Source organism: Peromyscus eremicus, chromosome 4, assembly GCF_949786415.1.
Source record: "Peromyscus eremicus chromosome 4, PerEre_H2_v1, whole genome shotgun sequence".
NCBI classification, from domain to species: Eukaryota; Metazoa; Chordata; class Mammalia; order Rodentia; family Cricetidae; genus Peromyscus; species Peromyscus eremicus.
This window is the reverse complement of record NC_081419.1, coordinates 129330281-129351215: the sequence shown is the minus strand read 5'-3', so window position 1 is coordinate 129351215 and position 20935 is coordinate 129330281. Positions and strand designations below refer to the sequence as shown.

The 20935-nt window shown below is 48.9% G+C and overlaps 1 protein-coding gene across 1 annotated transcript in view; it reads left to right on the top strand.

The window, feature by feature from the left end:
• The first annotated feature begins 6107 nt into the window (after nt 1-6107).
• LOC131908675 (fer-1-like protein 4) overlaps nt 6108-20935 on the top strand; it is a 39159-nt gene continuing 24331 nt past the window's right edge. The window contains exons 1-19 of the mRNA XM_059259709.1: nt 6108-6186; nt 6439-6494; nt 7057-7145; nt 7227-7326; nt 9627-9718; nt 9877-9918; nt 10396-10554; nt 11037-11097; nt 11202-11333; nt 11555-11617; nt 12856-12940; nt 13209-13368; nt 13475-13658; nt 14438-14624; nt 15034-15395; nt 15746-15854; nt 16044-16221; nt 16315-16435; nt 16752-16852. Of these exons, the coding sequence (XP_059115692.1) occupies nt 6108-6186; nt 6439-6494; nt 7057-7145; nt 7227-7326; nt 9627-9718; nt 9877-9918; nt 10396-10554; nt 11037-11097; nt 11202-11333; nt 11555-11617; nt 12856-12940; nt 13209-13368; nt 13475-13658; nt 14438-14624; nt 15034-15395; nt 15746-15854; nt 16044-16221; nt 16315-16435; nt 16752-16852 (2360 nt within the window). The remainder of the gene's footprint in view (nt 6187-6438; nt 6495-7056; nt 7146-7226; nt 7327-9626; nt 9719-9876; nt 9919-10395; nt 10555-11036; nt 11098-11201; nt 11334-11554; nt 11618-12855; nt 12941-13208; nt 13369-13474; nt 13659-14437; nt 14625-15033; nt 15396-15745; nt 15855-16043; nt 16222-16314; nt 16436-16751; nt 16853-20935) is intronic.

The window sequence follows — 20935 nt, the reverse complement described above, 5'->3', positions numbered from 1 at the left end:
GTGTAGGCGGGACAAGGAGGAGAATAAAGCTGGGAAGTGGAAGGCTGAGTCAGAGAGACACTGCCAGCCACCACGATGAGAAACAGCATGTGAAGATGCCGGTAAGCCATGAGCCATGTGGCAAGGTATAGATTAATGGAAATGGATTAATTTAAGCTATAAGAACAGTTAGCAAGAAGCCTGCCACGGCCATACAGTTTGTAACCAATATAAGTCTCTGTGTTTACTTGGTTGGGTCTGAGGCTGTGGGACTGGCAGGTGAGAGAGATTTGCCCTGACCGTGGGCCAGGCAGGGAAAACTCAAGCTACAGGTCAGCCCTAAGCACATGTACATAAGAGCAGCACTAAATGGGCTTAGTAGTGGGGGGGTGTGTACATACAATAATCATAGTAGAGGTCATGAATTTAAGACGGAGTGATGGGGCATGGGAGGAGTTGGAGGGGGAGTGGTGTTAGAAATAATATAAATACCACACATAAAATTCTCAAAAACATTAAGTTAAAAAGCAACCTTTCTTGTCAGGTATGGAGTGTCATTGTTGTTTGGTTTTTTGTTTTGTGTGGTTTTTAGATTTTAGAAGCAGGTTTGCCTCAAACTCACTATGTAATGATGACCTTGAACCTCTCATCCTCTTGCCTCCATCTCCTTAATTCTGGGGTTATAGTCATTCACTATGCCTAATTTATGGGGTGCTGGGATTAAACCTATGGCCTGCTGCATCCTAGGCAAGTATTCTACAAACTGAGCCACACCCCCAGTTCTTCCTAATGCCATTATTGAAATGGAAAGGCTGACACAAGGAGGAGTCATGTTATATAGTCAAGCTACATAACAAGACCCAGTTCTTCTGATGGTCCCATCTTATCTACATTCCTTCTACTTCAGCCAAGCTGAACAAATTACAAGTCATAGGACACACCATTCCTTCCCACTGCCTGAATGCTGGTCTTGGGTTCCAATTTCTGTCCAGATCCTGTTTTAAAGACCCGCTCTTCAGCAAAGTGCCTCTGTCCTCCCTCCTCAGAGATCCCCAGTCCTGAATCTTTCCTACTGTGAAAGTAACTGTGGCATGTTCTTTTTGGGTTGTGTTCTTATTGGCATGAACAAAACTTCCTAGAGATAAAGAGCACATCTGTTTCACTTCTCCTTGGCTTCATCTCTCCATTTGTGAGAACACAGCAAAAGTTCCACACATAGGAAGTAAATTAAAAGGAATAAATGGGAGTCTGGGTGGTGGTGGTACACATCTCTCAGGAAGCAGAGTCAGGTGGATCTCTGAGTTCCAGACCAGCCTGGTCTACAGATCTGGTTCCAGGACAGCCAGGGCTACACAGAGAAACTCTGTCTCAAGAAACAAAACAATAACAAACAAAAAAAGGAAAGGAATAATTTGGCCAGGGAGATGGACCAGTGAGTAAAAGCTCGCTGCCATGTCTGACCTACAACCAGAGTTTGATTCCCAGGACCCACGTGGGATCTCACTCCTGCAAGCTGTCTTCTGACCATATGTGTGCTGTGACATGTGCACAACCCTCCAAAATAAACAAATGCACAAACAAATGTAATTTAAAAATTAAAAACTAATCTGGGGGGCTGGAGCAATGGCTTAGGGCTGGGGAGTGCTGCTCATCAAGAGGGCCAGAGTTTGGTTCTCAGTATTCAGGTCGGACAGTTCACAACTGCCTGGAACTCCAGCTCCCAGGGATCTGGACACAAATGTACACACGTACACATCAATGGAAATAGTACAAATGTTAACAGCTAAGTAGGACATTTATATACAGACAAATGTACTCTCGAGTTCTAGTACACTAAGCTGAGGGCCTCTGGCGTCTGGTTAAGGAGCACAAAGTACAACTACTATATGTAGGCTAGGGATGCATTGGACCACTAACTCAGCGAACATGGTGAATGCATGCAACGCTAGCACTGGGGAGAGGGATTCATCTTTTGCTCTGTCTGTTTATCCAGACAGTTTATTTTTGTTGTTGTTGTTTTAAGACAAGGTCTCACTGTGTAGCTCAACTTGACCCTGAACTAGAGATCCTCCTGCCTCAGCCTCCCAACTATTGGAATTACAACTGTGTGCTCCCATGCTTGGCCTCAGCCAGTGTTTTTCAAGGTCTGCTGTGTGTGCTACATCTGGAGGTGAACTCTGGGAACTCAGAACAGAACAAGAAAGGTCTGAGCCAGGTGTGGTGGCACACACCTTTAATCCTAGCATGAGGGAGGCAGAAGCAAGCGGATATCTGAATTAGAGGCTAGCCTGGTCTACAGAGTGAGTTCCAGGACAGCCAGGACTGCACAGAGAAACCATGTCTCAAAAAACAAAACAAAAATATTATTTATATCAACCTGATACAGACTACGGTCATCTCAGAAGAGGGAACCTCAATTGAGAAAATGTCCCAGTCAGATTGGTCTGTAAGCAAGCCTGTGGCACATTTTCTTGATTAAAGATTGATTTGGGAGGCTGAAGAGATGGCTCAGTGGTTAAAGAGCTCTGGATGCTCTTCCAGAGGACCTGGGTTCAATTCCCAGCACCCACATGGCAGCTAACAACTGTCTGTGACTCCAAGATCTGACACCCTCACACAGACATACATGCAGGCAAAACACCAATGCACATAAAATAAAAACAAATTATTAAAAACAAGATTGATTTGGAATGGTCATATGAGAGGAAGAAACCTCAACTGAGAAAATTCCTACATAAGATCTGGCTGTAGGCAGGCCTGTAGGGTGTCTTAATTGGTGACTGATAGAGGAGGGACCAGCCCGTTATGGTTGAGGACTCCTCTGGGCTGGTGGTCCTAGGTTCTATTCTTTAAAAAAGCATGCTGAACAAGCCAGTAAGCAGCGCTCCTCTATGGCCTCTGCATCAGCTCCTGCCTCCAGGTTCCCACTCAGTTTGAGTTCCTGCCTTGGTTTCCCTCAATGCATAGCGTGACTCGGGATATGAAAGCCAAATAAACACATTGCTCCCCAAGTTGTTTTTGGTCGAGGTGTTTTATAACAGAAGTAGTTAACCTTAACTAAGACATAAATTGGTACCAGGGACTTGGGTATTTCGGTGACAGACCTGACCATGTGTTTTTTGGAGGACTGTGGATTAACTTTGGAACACTGGGCTAGAAAAACCATTGGGTGTTCAAAGCTGGTGAGCAGGTTTGTAGGAGCTTAGAAGGTAAGAATTTTGAGAGAAATACAGATGATGGAGTCCTGGCTTATGAAGTTCCAGAGGGAAGTTTGAGAGTCACTTAAAGACTCTATTGGGGCCGTTGCATATTTTGAATTAAGACTTATGGTGTCTGCCCAGCTGGGGCTGAAGAATGACTGTGATTAACAGGATACCAAAACCTCTGATGTGAAAACATTGCTTTCCTGGGACAATCAATGCTGGTCAGCCAGAGCTGAGAAATTAGAGATTACTAAGAAGAGCCCAGCATCACTGAGGCAAAATCTTCTGGGAAGTGTTTCCTCAGGGTTAACACACAAGAAGTGTTCTAGGAAGAGCCTAGGTTATACCTCATGTTGGCAGCTGAACTTGGTTATTTGTAAGAGTCTCTCAGGTGGTAGTGATTTTGAAGGCTTGAAGGGGTCATGAAGAGCAGCTGAGTCTTGGCACTGTGAGAGGCTAGGAAAGGTCACTGGTTAAGGTGCAATCTCAGTAGCAATTGAAGGGGCAAGGAGAGAAATTATGCTTGGCCCCATGAAGAGAGCCTAAGAGAGGCTATTGGTGAAAGTGCAGCCCAGTTGCAGCAAGAGATTCCAGCATTTTGGAGATGCCAGTGCCCTGGGACGACCCCCAAGGACAGCAGCAGCTATGGGGTGGAGCTGGCCTGAGCCTACAAGACAAACTTTGTGTGTTGTGGCAAGCCCTTTGGAGGAGCCCAGAAGATTGTGAGTGAGTCCCAGAAGTCTAATTTTGCTTTTCAGATTATGACTGTGCCCTGGTTCTTTTTTCTTGGAGTGAGGAAGTGTGTAATTTTTTTATTTTTATTTTTTTTACAGGAACCCACAGTTGAGAGACTTTGAACTTTTAAAGACATTTTGGAGTTTTATAGAGATTGAACTTTTAGAGACTGATAGTTTAAAAGAGCCTGAATTTTTAAAGTGTTTGAATTGGTAAAGACTGTGAGCTGCGAGACTTTTAGCTAGGCAGAGGTAGCTCAGCTTTTATTCCCGGCACTTGAGAGGCAGAGGCAGGCAGATCTCCTGGTTCGAGGCCAGCCTGGTCTACAGAGCAAGTTCCAGGACAGCACAGAGCCACACAGAGAAACCCTGTCTCAAAAAATCCCCCCACAAAACCTGTGAGACTTTTAAGTTTCCAATATATATATATATATATATATATATATATATATATATATATATATATTTTTTTTTTTTTTTTTTGGTTTTTCGAGACAGGGTTTCTCTTGTGTAGCTTTGCACCTTTCCTGGAACTCGCTTTGGAGACCAGGCTGGCCTCGAACTCACAGAGATCCACCTGGCTCTGCCTCCCGAGTGCTGGGATTAAAGGCGTGCGTCACCACCGCCCGGCAAGTTTCCAATATATTTTTTAAATTTTTTTTGAGACAGGTTTTCTCTGTGTAACAGTCTTGGAACTTGCTTTGTAGACCAGGCCAGCCTCAAACTCAGAGATTCACCTGCTTCTGCCTCCCAAGTGCTGGGGATTAAAGGTATGTGCCACCACCCCCTGGCTTCCAATATATATATATATATTTGAAGGCACATACATCCTGTTTATACATGTCTTAGACAGACACACTGTCTTTTTCTTTTTTTAAGATTTACTTATTATGTGTACAGTGTTCTGCCTGAACAACAGAAGAGGGGACCAAATCTCATTATAGATGGTTGTAAGCCACCATGTGGTTGCTGGGAATTGAACTCAGGACCTCTGGAGGAGCAGGCAATGCTCTTACCCTCTGAGCCATCTCTCCAGCCCCCCAATATATTTTATATTGTGTTATTCATTAACGTGAGATCTTGGGGATGAACAAAAATGGAATAATTATTGTTAAATAGTGTTGTATTGGTGCATCCACTTGACAGGGGTTAATTGTTCTGGCTAGTTTTATGTCAATTTGACATAAGTTAACGTCATATGAGAGTAGAAAACCTCAACTGAGAAAATGCCTCTGTAAAACCCGGCTTTAGGCAAGCCTGTTGGACATTTTCTTAATTACTGATTAATGGGGAAGGGCCCAGCTTATGGATGGGGACACCCCTGGGCTGGTAGTCCTTGGTTCTATTAAAAAAAAGAGGCAGACTTAACAAGCTGGCAAGCAGAACTCTGCATGAGTTCCTGCTCTTTGATAGGCAAGCAAGTGTGAGTGAAATACGCCCTTTTCTCCTCAACTTGCTGTTGGTCATAGTTTTTCATCACAGCAATAGTAACCCTAAGGCAACTCCCTAAATTACTTTTGGTCATAGTGTTTTATCACAGCCATAGAAAGAACCAAGGCAATGCCCTTGAGGCCTCATAGGCTAGCAGGGACCAGCCTGAGATCCCGCCTTCTCCATCCCTACCCTATCCCAGCTCCCATCCCGTAAAGACGAGACACAGGCTGAAGCTTCTTGGCATCCTGCAGATGGTACAGGCAGAGTTCTGTGCTGACAACCTCTCAGGCCTCAGTCCTTTCTACCCATGACCTCCTTCCCCCACCTCTCAGGCCTCAATCCTTCCCCACCCATGACCTCCTTCCCCTACCTCTCAGGCCTCAGTCCTTTCTACCCATGACCTCCTTCCCCCACCTCTCAGGCCTCAATCCTTTCTACCCATGACCTCCTTCCCCCACCTCTCAGGCCTCAGTCCTTTCTACCCATGACCTCCTTCCCCCACCTCTCAGGCCTCAATCCTTCCCCACCCATGACCTCCTTCCCCCACCTCTCAGGCCTCAATCTTTCCCCACCCATGACCTCCTTCCCCCACCTCTCAGGCCTCAATCCTTCCCCACCCATGACCTCCAGGCCTTCCCCCTGTGTTTGCCTAAAGGGAAGGGATTGCTGAACTTGCTGGGTGAGTCCAGTGAGTCACGGACAACACAGGTGGGCAGAAGGGCAAGCAAGCAGATTGAGAGCCAGAGGCGCAGTGACCATGGCTCTGACTGTGTATGTGAGGCACCTAACAGGGCTGCCAGGCATCCACGACCGACAAGTGAGACTCTGCTTTCGTGGTAAGACTTTCATGGATGGTCTGAGGACTTTTAGAACTGGGGCGTTCTGGATTCTTCATTCCCCCGACCTCCAACTTAAATCCTGGCCAACTCTACAACCAGTGTCCCTTCTCCGTGCCTTCTACTCATTTCCTTATCTTCCACTGTTCTTTAACTGTGAGGGGGGAACTAGACTGTGGGCTACCGGCGACTGAGGTAAATGATTTGTGTATGTGTCGGGGCTGAAAAGTGACTAGTTTCATTTTTGAGCAGGCTTTACCCAGAAAACGAGGAAAATTCATTGTGGCCGAGAAGCAGACGTTGGTGAGGTCAGTATAGCAGGTTCTTAGCCGGAACGAAGTCAGTATTTTCCTTTTGGGGTCCATGCTGGGGCAGAAGGGCTCATTCCTGGGCTTGGAAGGTGTAGACTCCAGAAATGGTGTGAGTCTCAGGTTTGAGAGGTCAGACCTGGTTTGAGATGTCAGTCTCAAAACTAGTGGGGTTAGTTCTTTTTTTTTTTTTTTTTAAAGATTTATTTTATTTATTATGTATACAATGTTCTGCCTGCATGTATGTCTGCAGGCCAGAAGAGGGCGCCAGATCTCATTACAGATGGTTGTGAGCCACCATGTGGTTGCTGGGAATTGAACTCAGGACCTCTGGAAGAGCAGTCAGTGCTCTTAACCTCTGAGCCATCTCTCCAGCCCGGGGGTTAGTTCTTGATTGGCAGTGAGTCCCAGATCAACCCTAGATTGAAGTAATTCCATGTTGGAAGGGTTTGTTCGAGGCTTGGGAGATCGCTCTTAGAGGTAGCCTCACATTTGGACAGTTGGGAATAGACTGTGTGAGGGTCAGCCCGGCATCTGGTTATGAGCATCTTCCTGTCCCCAGCTGTTTCGTTGGCCCCACTATGGATCTCCACTGGCCGGGGAAAGTCTGTCTGTACAGGTGGTCAACTGTAGCCGTGTGTTCAGCCCCAGGTGAGCAGAACTGGAGGAAGCCAGGGGATGGCTTGGTGTTAACCACCTGACTCACCCTTCTGCTCCATGCCATTCTTCTAGGCCCCTGGGGACCCTGGTGATCTCCCTGCAGCAGCTGCAGAGTGCTGGGCACTTGGTGCTGAGAGAAGCCCTAGTGGATGAGAAACTTCGGGTGTCCCCAGTAAGTTCCACCAGCTGACCATCGGCAAGCCGAGGCTTCCTCCAAACAGAGGGTTCAGTTTAACTGAGCTGGGGGTGGGGTGGGGGTGGGAGTGGGGGTGGGGAACGACTTGAGCCAGACAGCAGTGGCAACAGCCACCCCGCCCCAGCTTAGGCTCCTTTTCTAGCAGCCCCTGCCTGAGTCCAGAAGCAGGCTATTTCTGAGTCCCGGGGTGTGGTGAGTGTACTGTTGCTCCTTGGATCTGGGGTGGGCTCACTTTTCTGATGGGAGACAATGATGAACCTGGGAGGATGTTCCTGGTATTTCATGGAAGGTTGCCTTCCCTTAGAAGAGGTGGACCTGGCTTCAAATCTCCGATACTCTTCCCCCTGGAGTATCTAGAAGAGTTCGGCGTGTCTAAACTGTCTCCTCATTTACGTAATGGAGAGTCAGGCCTTTTGTTTTGTTTCATTCAATCATTGGTTAAGTTCAAGGATGATGTTGAGCAATGGAGATTGAGTGGTAAGCAAAACCAGACAAAGATTTGCTTTCTCGAAGCTCACTAGCTCCCACGGGGGGTCCAACACTAAGCAAGCATCCACAGAGGTAGAAGCCAATTCGCTGCTGTTGAGTGTTACAGAAGCACTGGTAAGCGTCTATGAGAATGTATAGTTAGTTTGTGACCGAGATGGAAAGGTTGGAAGAGTTCCCCTGGGGAGATGATGCTTGAGTTCAGAACTGAAGGTGGTTAAGTGCTAACTGAAGGAGACTGTTCAGAGGAGCCCGAATGCCTAGAATCCCAGTGTGCTGATGGGGCACAGTTGCGATGCTGAGCAGAAGAGAAACCTGGAATGAGATGAACTGGCAAAGTCGTCAGGGACCAGGCCAAGGACAGAGAAGGAAGAGGCTCAAGAAGTAGCAAGCAGGTGGAAGCTGGGTTTTGTTGCTGTTTGTTTGTGTTTGTTTTGTATTTTCCAGGCTTAGATTTGTTTGTTTTCAGTACCTTGGAGCCCCCAACCCAAGCCTTTCTGAAAGCTAGAAAAGCACCCTACCAATTGAGCTGGATCCCCATCCTCAAGTCCTTTTCCTTTCTTTCCCTTTTATTTATATAGCAGAGCATGATAAAGCATGTCTTTAATCCCAGCAGAGGCAAAGGCAAGTGGATCTCTCTGAGTTCCAGGTCAGCTTAGTTTACATAGTGACAATCAGGTCACACTAAAACCCTGTCTCAAAAAATTATTTTAAATATTTTTTTTCTGAGCTGAGGACCAAACCCAGGGCCTTGTGCTTGCTAGGCAAGTGCTCTACCACTGAGCTAAATCCCCAACCCCTAAATATTATTTTTATAAGATTTATTATTCATGTACTTTATGTATATGAGTGCCCTGTCTGCATGTACACCTGCATGCCAAAAGAGGGAATCAGATCCCATTATAGACGCTTGTGAGTCACCATGTGGTTGCTGAGAATTGAACCCGCGTCCTCTGGAAGAGCAGCCAGTGTCTTACCAGATGAGCCATCTCTCCAGCCCCTTAAACATTTAGTTAGTTAGTTGGGTTTTTTGAGACAAGGTTTCTCTGTATCCCTGGCTGTCCTGGAACTCACTCTGTAGACGAGGCTGGCCTCTGAACTCAGAGATCCAGCTGCCTGTGCCTCCCAAGTGCTGGGATTAAAGGCTTGTGCCATTACCTCCCAGGCAAATGTTTATTTTTTATGTGTGAGTGAGCATATATGTAGAAGTTAGAAGACTCCTGGAGTCGGTTCTCTTCCTCCACTATGTAGGTTCTGGGCATCAAACTCATGTTGTCAGGCTTGCTAGCAAGCATCCTTTAACCTACTAAGCCTTCTCCCCAGGCCATCGCCCTTGATTCTCAAGAAGGTTGTGAATATTTTAAAAGTAACATTCTTTTATTAATTCTATGAGAACTTAATACAATGCATTTTGATCATATTCATTCCCAACTCTTCCTATACGTCTCCTCATCCTCACCTCCCTTCCTACCCGACTCTGAGTTTTCTTTTTTCATCCCAACAATATTTCAGTTTGTGCTGCCCAACTACTCATAGGAGTGGGGTCTGACTTGGAGTGTAGTTGACCTACCAGGGGTAATATCACTAAAGAAAGCTGACTCTACCTCTTCTAGCAGCTATCCAGTGCAGAAGACTGTGAATGTTAGCGTTAGTGATAATCAGAGAGGAACGCGTTACTGTAGACATAGCCCAAAGGGTCTGTTTGCAAATGGGGTGTAAGGCATTGTCCTCACACTCTCTCAGCCCCATGTTAGTTTGAGGCGACCTATGGGCACCGTATCTGGTTTCAGATCCAGGTGGAGCTTGACTTAAAGTATCAGCCCCCTGAGGGAGCTGCTGGAACCTGGGCAGAGGAGGACTTTGGGACACGCATTCAAGACAGGTAATCCGCTAGTAACTTAAGCAAGGCCTGGTGTCCCCCGATGAAAGGAAAGGAACATGCACCTCCTCTCTGGGTCTGCTGGGTACTGTGACCCTGAATATGTCCTCACTAGTTACTGTCTGGGAGGCAGGTCTAACACTCCCTATTTTCTCTCTCAGCTCAGAGCTGATCATCCCCAATGTGGGCTTCCAGGAGATGGAGTAAGTATGCGGGAGCGATTGCGAGCCGCAGGGGTCAGTTTTGGGGTTAAGAACCAGTAACACGGCGTTAGTTCCAGGGTCTGAGATTTGGAAGAATGAATTATAAGGTCAGAGGTCAATCCTTACAGCAGGACTAGGTTCTGAAATTAGAATGATCTCAGGATTAAGAGTCCAAAGCCAGGTGTGGTAGCATATGCCTTTAATCCCAGAACTTGGAAGGCAGAAGCAGGCAGATCTCTGTGAGTTTGAGGCCAGCCTGGTCTGCAAAGGGAGTTCTAGGATAGCCAGAGTTGTTACACAAAGAAACCCTGTCTCAAAAAAAAAAACAAAAAACAAAAAAAAAAAAATGAATTAGTCCCAGAATAAGTGGGGTCAATCTGAAGGTCAAAGGTTAATCCTAAAACAAGCAAATAACACAGGATGCCCAGCAACAGGTGACAGGTCCTGGGCATGACCTTTGAGGGTCTTTCCCATCAGGCCTGGGGAGGCCCGGCTGGAGCGTCAGGCAGTGGCTCTGGGCCGCAGGCTCGCTCAAAGCGTAGGAACACAGGATGATGAAGAGAATGAACTGGAACTGGAGCCGGAGGATGAGACTGACGTGGAGATTTCTGGGGTGGTGTTCAGCCCCCTCAAAAGGTAATGTAGTCACATGCACCTGTTCTCACACCCTGTCACTGAGCCAGTCTTCCTCACACACGAGCCTACACCCATCCACACCAGGGTATGGGGAAAGGGGGGCACTCTGGCATCAAGGGTCATTCACTCATAGGCACCGTCATTGTCATGTCCACGGTCAGTTACTGTGGCTCACGCTAGTTTATAAAGACATTTGATTAGGATAGGTTCTATCTGTCGGTCACGTCAGTGTCGCAGTTCTTAGAACAGGGGTGGCCCATAGCAGGTCTCGATCCGCTTTTGCTGAGCAAACAAATGGGTTCAGAGCTCTAAGAGTGAGTCAAATTCTGGATGTAGGCCCGAGATGAAGGTAGGACAATGCAACCTGAAAGGACTTAGCCTCCAGAAGGTCATGGTGCAGAGTCCTCAGCCCAGTACCAGGCAACTGTATGTGTGGGTGGGAGAGGAAGGGGAAGGAACATGGACCCTCTGCCTCTTTACAGCCGCTCCCTGGGCCTGCCCCGAGGGGATCCCTTGCAGGTGTGCAGAGCCCAGGACTTCCAGGTATGACTCTTGTGCCTTATTCTAACCCTGTGGAATCTCACAGGTTCCCCCCTTATCCAGGCAGGTAAACCCTCTTCCCTCCCTTTTTTGCATTCCTTACCTAGGTCGGGGTCACAGTACTTGAGGCCCAGAAACTGGTGGGAGTCAATATTAACCCCTATGTGGCCGTGCGAGTGGGGGATCAGCGCCATGTGACCACAACACAGCGGGGAACCAACTGTCCCTTCTACAATGAAGTGAGCACCACCCAGGAAGAGGGTGGGTGATTCAGAGAGACCTTAGCCCTGGAGAGGTTGGGGCCTGGAGGCAAAGATGCCAGTTCTGGGAGTGAAGAGTGCGTAGGCACCTTTTAGGAAAGGGACCACATTCTCTTGGCAAGATTTTGCGGCGAGCTGAATGAGCCTTTCACACCTGACCTTCTCTCCCTTCTCTCCTTTCCTCATCTCGTTCAACCCAGTACTTCTTGTTTGAATTTCACGAGACCCGGCTTCACCTTCAAGACTTGCTACTGGAGATCACTGTGAGTGGGAAAGAGGATTATGTCAAGAAAGGGGTGATGTGGTGGCGCACGCCTTGAAGCCCAGCACCTGGGAGGCAGAGGCAGGTGGATCTCTGTGAGGTCAAGGTCAGCCTCGGCTACAGAGCAAGTTCCAGGACAGCCAGAGATACACAGAGAAACCCTGTTTTGAAATCCCCTCCAAAAAAGCTTTTCTTAAGATGGCCGCGGCTAAGGACGGATGTGGCTTAGAAGCTGCTGCTGGAAACAGGCAGCGGCTCCACCTAGGGATTCCTGAAGTGGTGTTTGTGGAAGATGTAGATTCTTTCAGGAAGCAGCCTGGGAACGAGACTGCAGATGCAGTGTTAAAGAAGCTGGGTGAACAGTAGCAGAAGTATAAGTTTATGGAGCTCAACCTTGCTTAAAAAAAAAGAGGCTGAAAGCAAGAATAATTAAAACGTTAAAAACACCATTTTATTTATTTATGAAAACAAAAATTACTTTCAAATATTTTATGAAGTTAATAGTATTTTTTTCATATTTTCCCTACAAAGTAATGCTGCTTTTGTTTTATTTCATCTGTTCTAAGACAACTCTTAACTGAAATGGCCTAAAACAGTGAGGAATGCTCTGGAGGCTGCTGAGTGCGGGCCACCAGCTCAGTTTACACAAGTTGTTCTTTATTGATTGATGTCACTCTCACTTGATGTGGTAAACCTTTTAAAGGCAAGAAGGACAGTTTAGTATTTGTAAACTTGTTTTTCTTTACTACTTGTAGGACATTATCATCCTTTGCTGCTGTTGTCTTCTGTAAACGGGGTTTCGTGCATTTCTGCTTAACCAGTAGCTTTTATGGTGCTCTAACCTTTTCAGAAAATGATTATTTACTTTCCTACAGTTTGAGGGCTGTTGACATGTATAAAACTTTGAGCCCAAATAAGTGCACTGTGTCTTTGCGATGCCAGTATAAGGGAGACTTGATCAATATGAGAGCCCTACCCATTCAAAACTTTAAGCTAAGGTAATTTTATATTACATAACAGTTCTCCAAAGCACCTTGAACAGGAATATTAACATAAATGTAAATCTGCATTGCTTGAAAAAAAAACGGGGGGGGGGGACGATGCCCAGCTGAGTATTTGGGTGGCTGGAGCAGGAAGAGCGCCATGAGTTCAAGGCCCTGCCGGGGCTATAGAGTGAGACTCAGAAAGGGGGCAGGGAGAAAGGGACCGAAGCACCAGGGCTGACTCCTCTCTCCCCAGGCTTTCCACTCGCAGACTCTCCCATTTATGGCCACCCGGATAGGCACCTTCAGGATGGACCTGGGCATGGCCTTGGACCAGCCAGGTATGGAACTCTCCTCTCGTTAAAACTCACTTACATGAACAAAGACTCCAGAAACTGAGCTCCGGTCACTCCCCTGTGTTGTCTCCAGTGGACTAACTTCTGACACAGCCATCTCTTGTGAAGGCTGACCTTGCTTGAACTCAGGCTCTTCTCTCTATGCCAGACAGGATGCTTTGACCCGAAGCCCAGCCATTGTCCAGTGTCCCGAAAGGACTCAGTGCCTTCCTTAGGTGTCCTCTCACACCTTGTCCTATCCCTCCGTTCTCAGATGGGCACTTCCACCAAAAGTGGGCTCCTCTGCATGATCCCCGTGACACCCGCGCTGGGACCAAGGGCTTCGTCAAGATCACCCTGTCTGTGAGGGCACGTGGGGACCTTCCCCTTCCACTGCCGCAGCCACGCCCAGGGACCAGTTCAGACATCGAGAAGTGAGCTGGGGCGAGGTGGGCGTGGAGAATTGGGCGAGGCATGGCCTCCAGGGGTCAGAGCAGCAGAGGGGCTGCAGCTTTACTCCTCAGCATGGGGTCTTCCTAGGAACCTACTCCTGCCACGTGGGCTGCACGCTGAGAGGCCGTGGGCCCGCCTCCGTGTCCGCGTGTACCGTGCAGAGGGTCTTCCCACAGTGCGCTCCGGGCTGCTGGGCAGTCTGACCCGAGCCCTGCATGACCAACACGTCCTCCTGGACCCCTATGTGCGGGTGAGCTTCCTGGGACAGCAGGTAAGTCACTCCTGTCCCCCTACGCCACAGCTCAAGTCTTTTAAAAAGTATTTACTTATTAAAGATAACTTATTTTGAGACAAGGTTTTGCTATGTAGTCCTATGTGGCCTGGAAATCAGAGATCCGCTTGGTAGGATTACAGGCATGTTCCATAACGCCTGGCTATTTTTATTCTTAATTATGTGTATACATGAATATCTGTGTGGTACTGTGTGCCCATGAGTAACGGGTGCTCACGGAGGTCTGAAGAGGGTGTCAGATCCCCTGCAGCTGGAGTCACAGGTGGTTGTGAGCTGCCGGATGTGTTGGACTGGGAACCAAATTCACTCCCTGCTCTTCAGTTTTTTGTTTTTTTGTTTTTTTTTTTTTTTTGGTTTTTCCAGACAGAGTTTCTTTGTGTAACCCTGCCTGTCCTGGATCTCGCTCTGTAGACCAGGCTGGCCTCGAACTCACAAAGATGCACCTGCCTCTGCCTCCCGAGTGCTGGGATTAAAGGCGTGTGCCACCACTACCTGGCTCACTCCCTGCTCTTAACTTTAACCACTGAGCCATCTCTCCAGCCTGTACATTAGTTAGTGTGTGTGTGTGTGTGTGTGTGTGTGCGCGCTCTGAGTGCCATGGCACATGTATGAAAGGCAGAGGACATCATGCAGGGAGGGCAACAGTATAGGACCTGGGGACCCAGCTTGGGTCATCTGGCTTGATGTCAAGCTCTATCACCAGCAGAACCATCTCTTGGGACCCACACTGACCCCCTTTCGCCCGACTTGGCCTTCAGGGTGAGACTTCGGTGCGTGGAGAGGAGTCTGCACCTGAGTGGAACGAGCAGTTGAGCTTTGTGGAACTTTTCCCGCCGCTCACGCGTGGCCTTCGCCTGCAGCTGCGTGACGATGCGCCGCTCATGGACGTGGCACTGGCCACGCACGTGCTGGACCTCAGGCAGATTTCGAACTCGGGCCGTGCAGGTGAGTGTGACTGGCCCCTATGGGGCCCTGTCCGCCCTGGCTCACATCAACCTCTTCGAACAAAGACCGTCCTTAGATCACAGGTGACCCCACCCTAAGTTTTACAAACTCGTAAGCACAGTGGCCCCTCCAGTCAAGCATTGCTGCGAAATGACCCCTCTGAAGTGGGCACCCTCAGTATCCACCCCCTCCCTCCCAATTACCACACCAGTACTCCCCCCCCCACCCTCAGCTCCCCTCTAAAGCCTGGAGAGGTCCTCTGTCTGCTACTGTTTGTCATAGGCCTGTTCCCTTCCAGAACTCAAACTTTTCTTCCCCTCCCCGACCTGGAGGATACAAAGGTGTATAGTCCAGAGCAGTCTCCATTTACCCTGTGCTCCCCTCCAAACCCTGTTTTTGTCCCCCACAGCGGGGTTTAACCCCACTTTCGGTCCAGCCTGGGTGCCCCTCTATGGCTCGCTCCCCAGTGGCAGGCTGCGGGATGGTCTTCAAAGTCTCAATGAAGGCGTGGGGGAAGGCATTTGGTTCCGGGGCCGACTTCTGGTAGCTGTGTCCATGGAGGTGTTGGAAGGCAGAGTTGAACCTACATCCCTCCAGATCACACAGGGGTCCAGATTGTCCCGACTCACTGGAAAGAAGAAGAAGAAGACCAAGCAGGGTCAGACCCCAGCTGGTGTTCTGCAGCCTGCGGATGCCAGTGCCCGTGGAGATACACCCGAAATTCCTAGTGCAATGGAGGTGGAGCTGGAGGAACTGCTGCCTCTGCCAGAGGTGGGGCTGCTGGTGGTGACCCTCAGCTCTAGGGCCTGTAAATCCCTTTCCAAGCATTGGACATCATGATGCTGTTTTCAATTCGGGGACTTGGATGAAGAAGTCAGTGTATGAACACACATGTGCTGATGTACATAGACATGGTGTTTATAGAGGGGGTGGGCCAGAGAGAATCAGTCCCCTGGACCAATGTATGAGGGAGCTACCAGGGCCCAAAAGGGAGGTAAGACACTCACAGAGCCCCCTGGACCTTAGTTGATATCTTTCTGTGGGCATGTGACCAAGCATAGAGCAGACTGCTCCTTGGGAGGGTGGGAGCTGTCCCTAGCTGATCTTATTCTCGTTCCTAGAATGCCCTGGCATCCTGTGAAGATTTCCTGCTTTTCGCAGTGGTCTTTGAGGCCACCATGATTGATCCTTCGCTGGCCAAGCAGCCCATCAGCTTGGAGATTTCCATTGGTTCGTGGCCTAGATGAGCACTGAAGGTCATGGGTTTGAGAGTGGGCCCTCTTGTTTCAGACTTTAGGCCACAGGACGGGTGTTCACCTTCAGGGAGAGTGGTGGGTTCTGCCTACTGAGGAAGAGGCTGCAGAGAGATGCGTCTGACCCTCAGCCTGATGTTCTGATCCTTGGTGCTCTGGGGGGCAGGTCATGCAGGCCGCCGAGAGGAGCAATTAGGCCAAGGGTCAAGGGCTGACGAGGGAGCTGAGGGCAGCACGTTGGAAGCTCAGCCTCTCCTGGGATCTGAGGACAGAGGGTCAGGAAAGGAGGAGGAAGAGTTGCTGGGGACACCTTCTCAGTGGCCTGAGCCTGTGGATGGCAATGGGTAAGTGATCTGGGTGACTTGAAGGAGGGTATAAAGAGGCCATCATGCACTCAGGATGCCCCCGAACCCCTCCCTTCTCTCTGTTTGGTCCAGGGCATATCTCTGCTTGCCTCTGCGGCACCGCAAGCCCTGCCTACGTGTATGGAGCCGCTGGGAGGATTATACTTGGCGCCTGCACAGCAGCAACAGTGTGGGCAAAGTAGCCAAGAGGCTGGTGAGAGCTAGGTGGCCCCCGAAGGGAGGGGCCCAGTCACAGGGCACGAGAGACTCAGCATTTGAAGACACTCCAGAGTAGACACTAACGGGGTAGAGCTCATACCCCGCTGGGGCAGGGCCAGGAAATGGGTGGACAAGGCTGGAAGTTTCTCGGCAAACTGAGGGGAACAAAGCTGTGGGAGCTTGGAAAGGGGTGAGTAGAGCAATGGATGGAGTGGGGACAGAAGGGGGCTAGAGAAGCAGAGCCAGTGGTATGAATGGGTGGGGTATGGGCCAGGGACCCTCAAGACTGACTTCTCCTGGAGCCCACACAGGACCAGGGCCTGCAAGAAGTTGAGAAGATGCAGCGCAGGTCAAGGCTGGGTGCCTGCACACGGCTCAAGCAGACTCTGGAAGAGCTGGTGGCTGGGAGCAGGTGAGCTGAGAGTCAGCCCCTGCCGGTCCTGCTGTCCCTGGCCAGTTTCAGGATGGGTGAGACTCGTGGTAGCTGTCTAGACCAAGGGTGGTTTCCAGCTGCATGTGTCCGGCACCTACAGAAAAAAGAGAACGAGAAGGCTCCATATCAACGGAGCTCAAGAGAGATAAGGGGTGTTAGGCTCCTAGAGGCTGATAAGGTTTCCTCCCCTCCTCCAGCCAACCTATCCCTGGCCAGCTTCTGCACCCATTTATTGGCCCTTCTTCCTGATTCAGGGAGGAAGCGTGGCTTCTCCCATTAGGACCTCTGTGGTACTGATTTCCTCTTCCTTCGCCTCCTGCATAACTGGTTCTGCTATCACCTGTCTCCCCTGCGTCCTTAACTAGTCCTTTCTCACAAGCTCTGGTTGGTTTCATCTTTCACCCTCGCGGCCATGGATTCGGTAACCTATGCCAGGCACTTGAGTCCCTTTTTGATGCTTTTCTCAAGAGTTTTCTCTCTGATCAGCAAGTACTTGCTGTATCATTGCAGTGACCGTGGTTTCTTCTCTGAGTGACAGGGCAGAGCCGCTGAAGGGCTTGGCGTTCTAATTTATAACTTTAGAAAGGATGAGTGGGAGAGAGACGGTGTGGGAGAAGACAGGATTACCAAAGAATGTAGGTCATGGGAGATGAACTGACTCGCGAAATGGAGATGAGGTCAATGGATTGGAGGGCTGTGGATGCAGCTCACTTGGAGTGCTTGCCTAGCGTGCACAGAGTCCTGGGTTCAACCTCCAGCACTGCATGAAACCAGACGTGGTGGTGCATGTTTATAACCCCAGCACTTGGGAGGTAGAGGCAGGAGGATCAGAAGTTCAAGGTCAGCCTCAGCTTGAGACCAGCGTGACATACATGAGGTCATTGACTAAAAAAAAAAGGTCAGGGAATTGGCAGTTGGAGATGTCACCACAGCATGGCTAGATGTGGAAGAGGAAAAACATGTGCGCAGTCACAGATGATCTCCAAGATTTTAGATTCAATATCTGTTACTTTTCTCATTGCTGTGAAAGATAGCTCTCCAAACTGACTTAAGGGAGAGTTTCTTTTGCCTTACAGTTTTAGGGGTCACAGTCCGTTATAGCAGAGAAAGCATCACAGCAAGAGCAGGTCACGGCTGACAACACTGCATTTAGTCAGGGAGCAGGTCACAGCTGACCACACTGCATCTAGTCAGGGAGCAGGTCATGGCTGACCACACCGCATCTAGTCAGGGAGCAGGTCACAGCTGACCACACCACATTTGTCAGGGAGCAGGTCACGGCTGACCACACCACATCTAGTCAGGGAGCAGGTCACGGCTGACCACACCACATCTAGTCAGGGAGCAGGTCACGGCTGACCACACCGCATCTAGTCAGGGAGCAGGTCACGGCTGACCACACCGCATCTAGTCAGGGAGCAGGTCACGGCTGACCACACCGCATCTAGTCAGGGAGCAGGTCACGGCTGACCACACCGCATCTAGTCAGGGAGCAGGGAGTGACAATCACTAAGGGCTCAGCTCACCTTCTTCATTTTATTCAACCCAGAACCTCAGCCCATGAGACGGTGCCACCCACAGTTCTGGTGGGTCATCCCAGATAAATTTACCTAATCTAAGCTGGGCAGTGGTGGCATATGCCTATAATCCCAGAGTATGGGAGGCAGAGGCAGGTGGATCTCTGTGAGTACAAGGCCAGCCTGGTCTACAAGGCAAGTTCCAGGACTGCCAGAGCTGTTACACAGAGAAATGTAACATGAATCTTAAAAGGTCTTATCAATAAAACAAAACAGAACAAAACCCAGAGCCAGATACTGGGGTGAAAGCTGAAAAGTCAGAGAAACAGAACAAGCCAGGCATGTTCTTACCTCTCTGAAATCCTCAGCCTCAAGAGAGAGACTTCCTGTTTACTGACGCCTTATATACCTTTCTGTGCCCTGCCATCTTCCTTCCTTCCTAGTGCTGGAATTAAAGGAGTGTGCCATCATGCCTGGCTCTGTTCCCAGTGTGGTCTTGAACTCACGGAGATCCAGATGGATCTCTGCCTCCCGAATGCTAGGGTTAAAGGTGTGTGTTACCACTGCCTGACCTCTATGTTTAATATAGTGGCTGGCTTTGTCTTCTGATCCCCAGGCAAGCTTTATTGAGGTACACAATGTATCTCCACAGAGAAACCCTGTCTTGAAAAACAAAAACAAAACAAAAAATTTACCCAATGTAGAAAACCTTTCACAAACATGCTCAAATATGCTCGGGGGTGGAGGACTTGTTTCCTTGGTGATTGTAGAGCTTGTAAATTGAGAGAGATTGTAGAGATTGTAAGTTGACAATCAACATTAACCATCACGGTTTGCCTGGCTGTGGAGCTGATGCTGTCACCTAAGCTGTGGAAAAGAAGTAGGTGTGAGGGAAGGAGGGGAATTGGAACCTTAATTCTGGAGATGTCAACTGGCCTTGAAAGTGGACAGTCATCAAGTAGGTAGGCAGCGACATGGACTGAATTCTGGAGATGAGTATTTGCTGGGAACACAAATTTGCCCTTATGTTGATGAGACTGGACAAGCTCCTCTAGAGTGCAGAGAAGGATCTGAAAACTTGTCGAGACCCCGCCAAGACCCCAGGCCAGAAGCAGCGAAGTCATAGGTTGTGGATGCTCACTTCTCTGTCCATATCTTTTAGGGTATACAGTAGAGCTCACTCCTTCCAGAAACACATTGCTGTTGACTTCTCCAACATTCCCAGCTTTCTACCTGAGTGGTCGGCTCACTCCTTTTACGGCCCCCTCCCTTTGAGATAGGGGTTCACTGTGCAGCTCTGGTGAATAATGGGTGTGGTATTTATGGAGGGTCCCTGCAGGCTTTACAACAGGCAGGGACACAATCCACAAAAAGACAAGAATGAAACTCAGGTCAGCCTGATTTTTAGGTACTAGCGCCGATACCAGATCATTTACTTTAGCTATATTTAAGCATAGCATAATTCTGGGAAAAATTTTTCTGATAACAGTTAACTCAGTCCCAAGTGCACAACAAATTTAAGACATGTAACTGGTCAGTAGTCACTTAGCCTGAGTGATCCTGGAGGAAGATGGGAGAAGTGGTTAGATGTGGGATTCTAGTGTATATATGTATATTACATGCATGTGGTGCTGGGCATTAAACTCAGTCTCATGCATGCTAAGCCTGTGCTCTGTTGCTGAGTCATATACCCATCCTGATTCTGGATTTTTTTTTTTTTTTTTTGAGACAAGGTCTCTCTGTGATGTAAGTGTTACAGCTGGGAATGGAAAGGTATCCTGGTATGAAAGCCAAGGAATACCTGCAAGTGTTACAGCTTAGAAGGGAAAGGTGTCCAGGCAGTCGAAGCCAAGGATTACCTACAGCTCTGTTCCCATCAGGGACGGGGTCCCCAGCAAAGTGTTATAGTCCTTGCTCTGGGAAAGGTTTCCCTAATGCAAGTGTAACCACTCCAGGGCTCCAGCTGGGCTGTCACAGCTTTGCTCAGCTTCCCCAGAGTGTAACAATTCTGCCCCAGCAAGGGAAAGTTTCCTCAGCCAAAGTGTTACAGTTCTGCTCTGCTCCTGTGAAAGTTGTTACAGCTCTGCTCTGCTAAGGGAGTTTCACCACAGAAATATAACAGTTCTGCTCTGCTCCAGCTGCAAGAGCCATTACATCTCTGCTCTGCTCTGTTCTGGACAAAGAAAGTTGTTACCACAAACCTCACTCAAGAGATTTATTGGGAGGGGAGAATCCAGGAGAGTGGCGGCCTCTGCCAGGGTGGAAAAAGGGCAGCCCCAAACTGAACAGGAACAGGACTTACAATGGGTTTCTTAAGGGCAGAGCTTTCCAAAGTAGAGGTTCTCAGGGTGGGGATTGGTAGGATTTCAAGTCCTGAGTTTAGGACAAGCTCAGAGATTGGTTGGTTTTCATGCTCAGGGTTGGTTTTGTGCTCAGGGATTGGTTGGATTTCAATTCTTGAGTTGGTTAGGGGCAGGGTGTGTTTCTTTGGCTCTGGTCTCAGGGCCAGGGTTTTCTTTCACTGGCCCTTTTTACCCTACAGTTT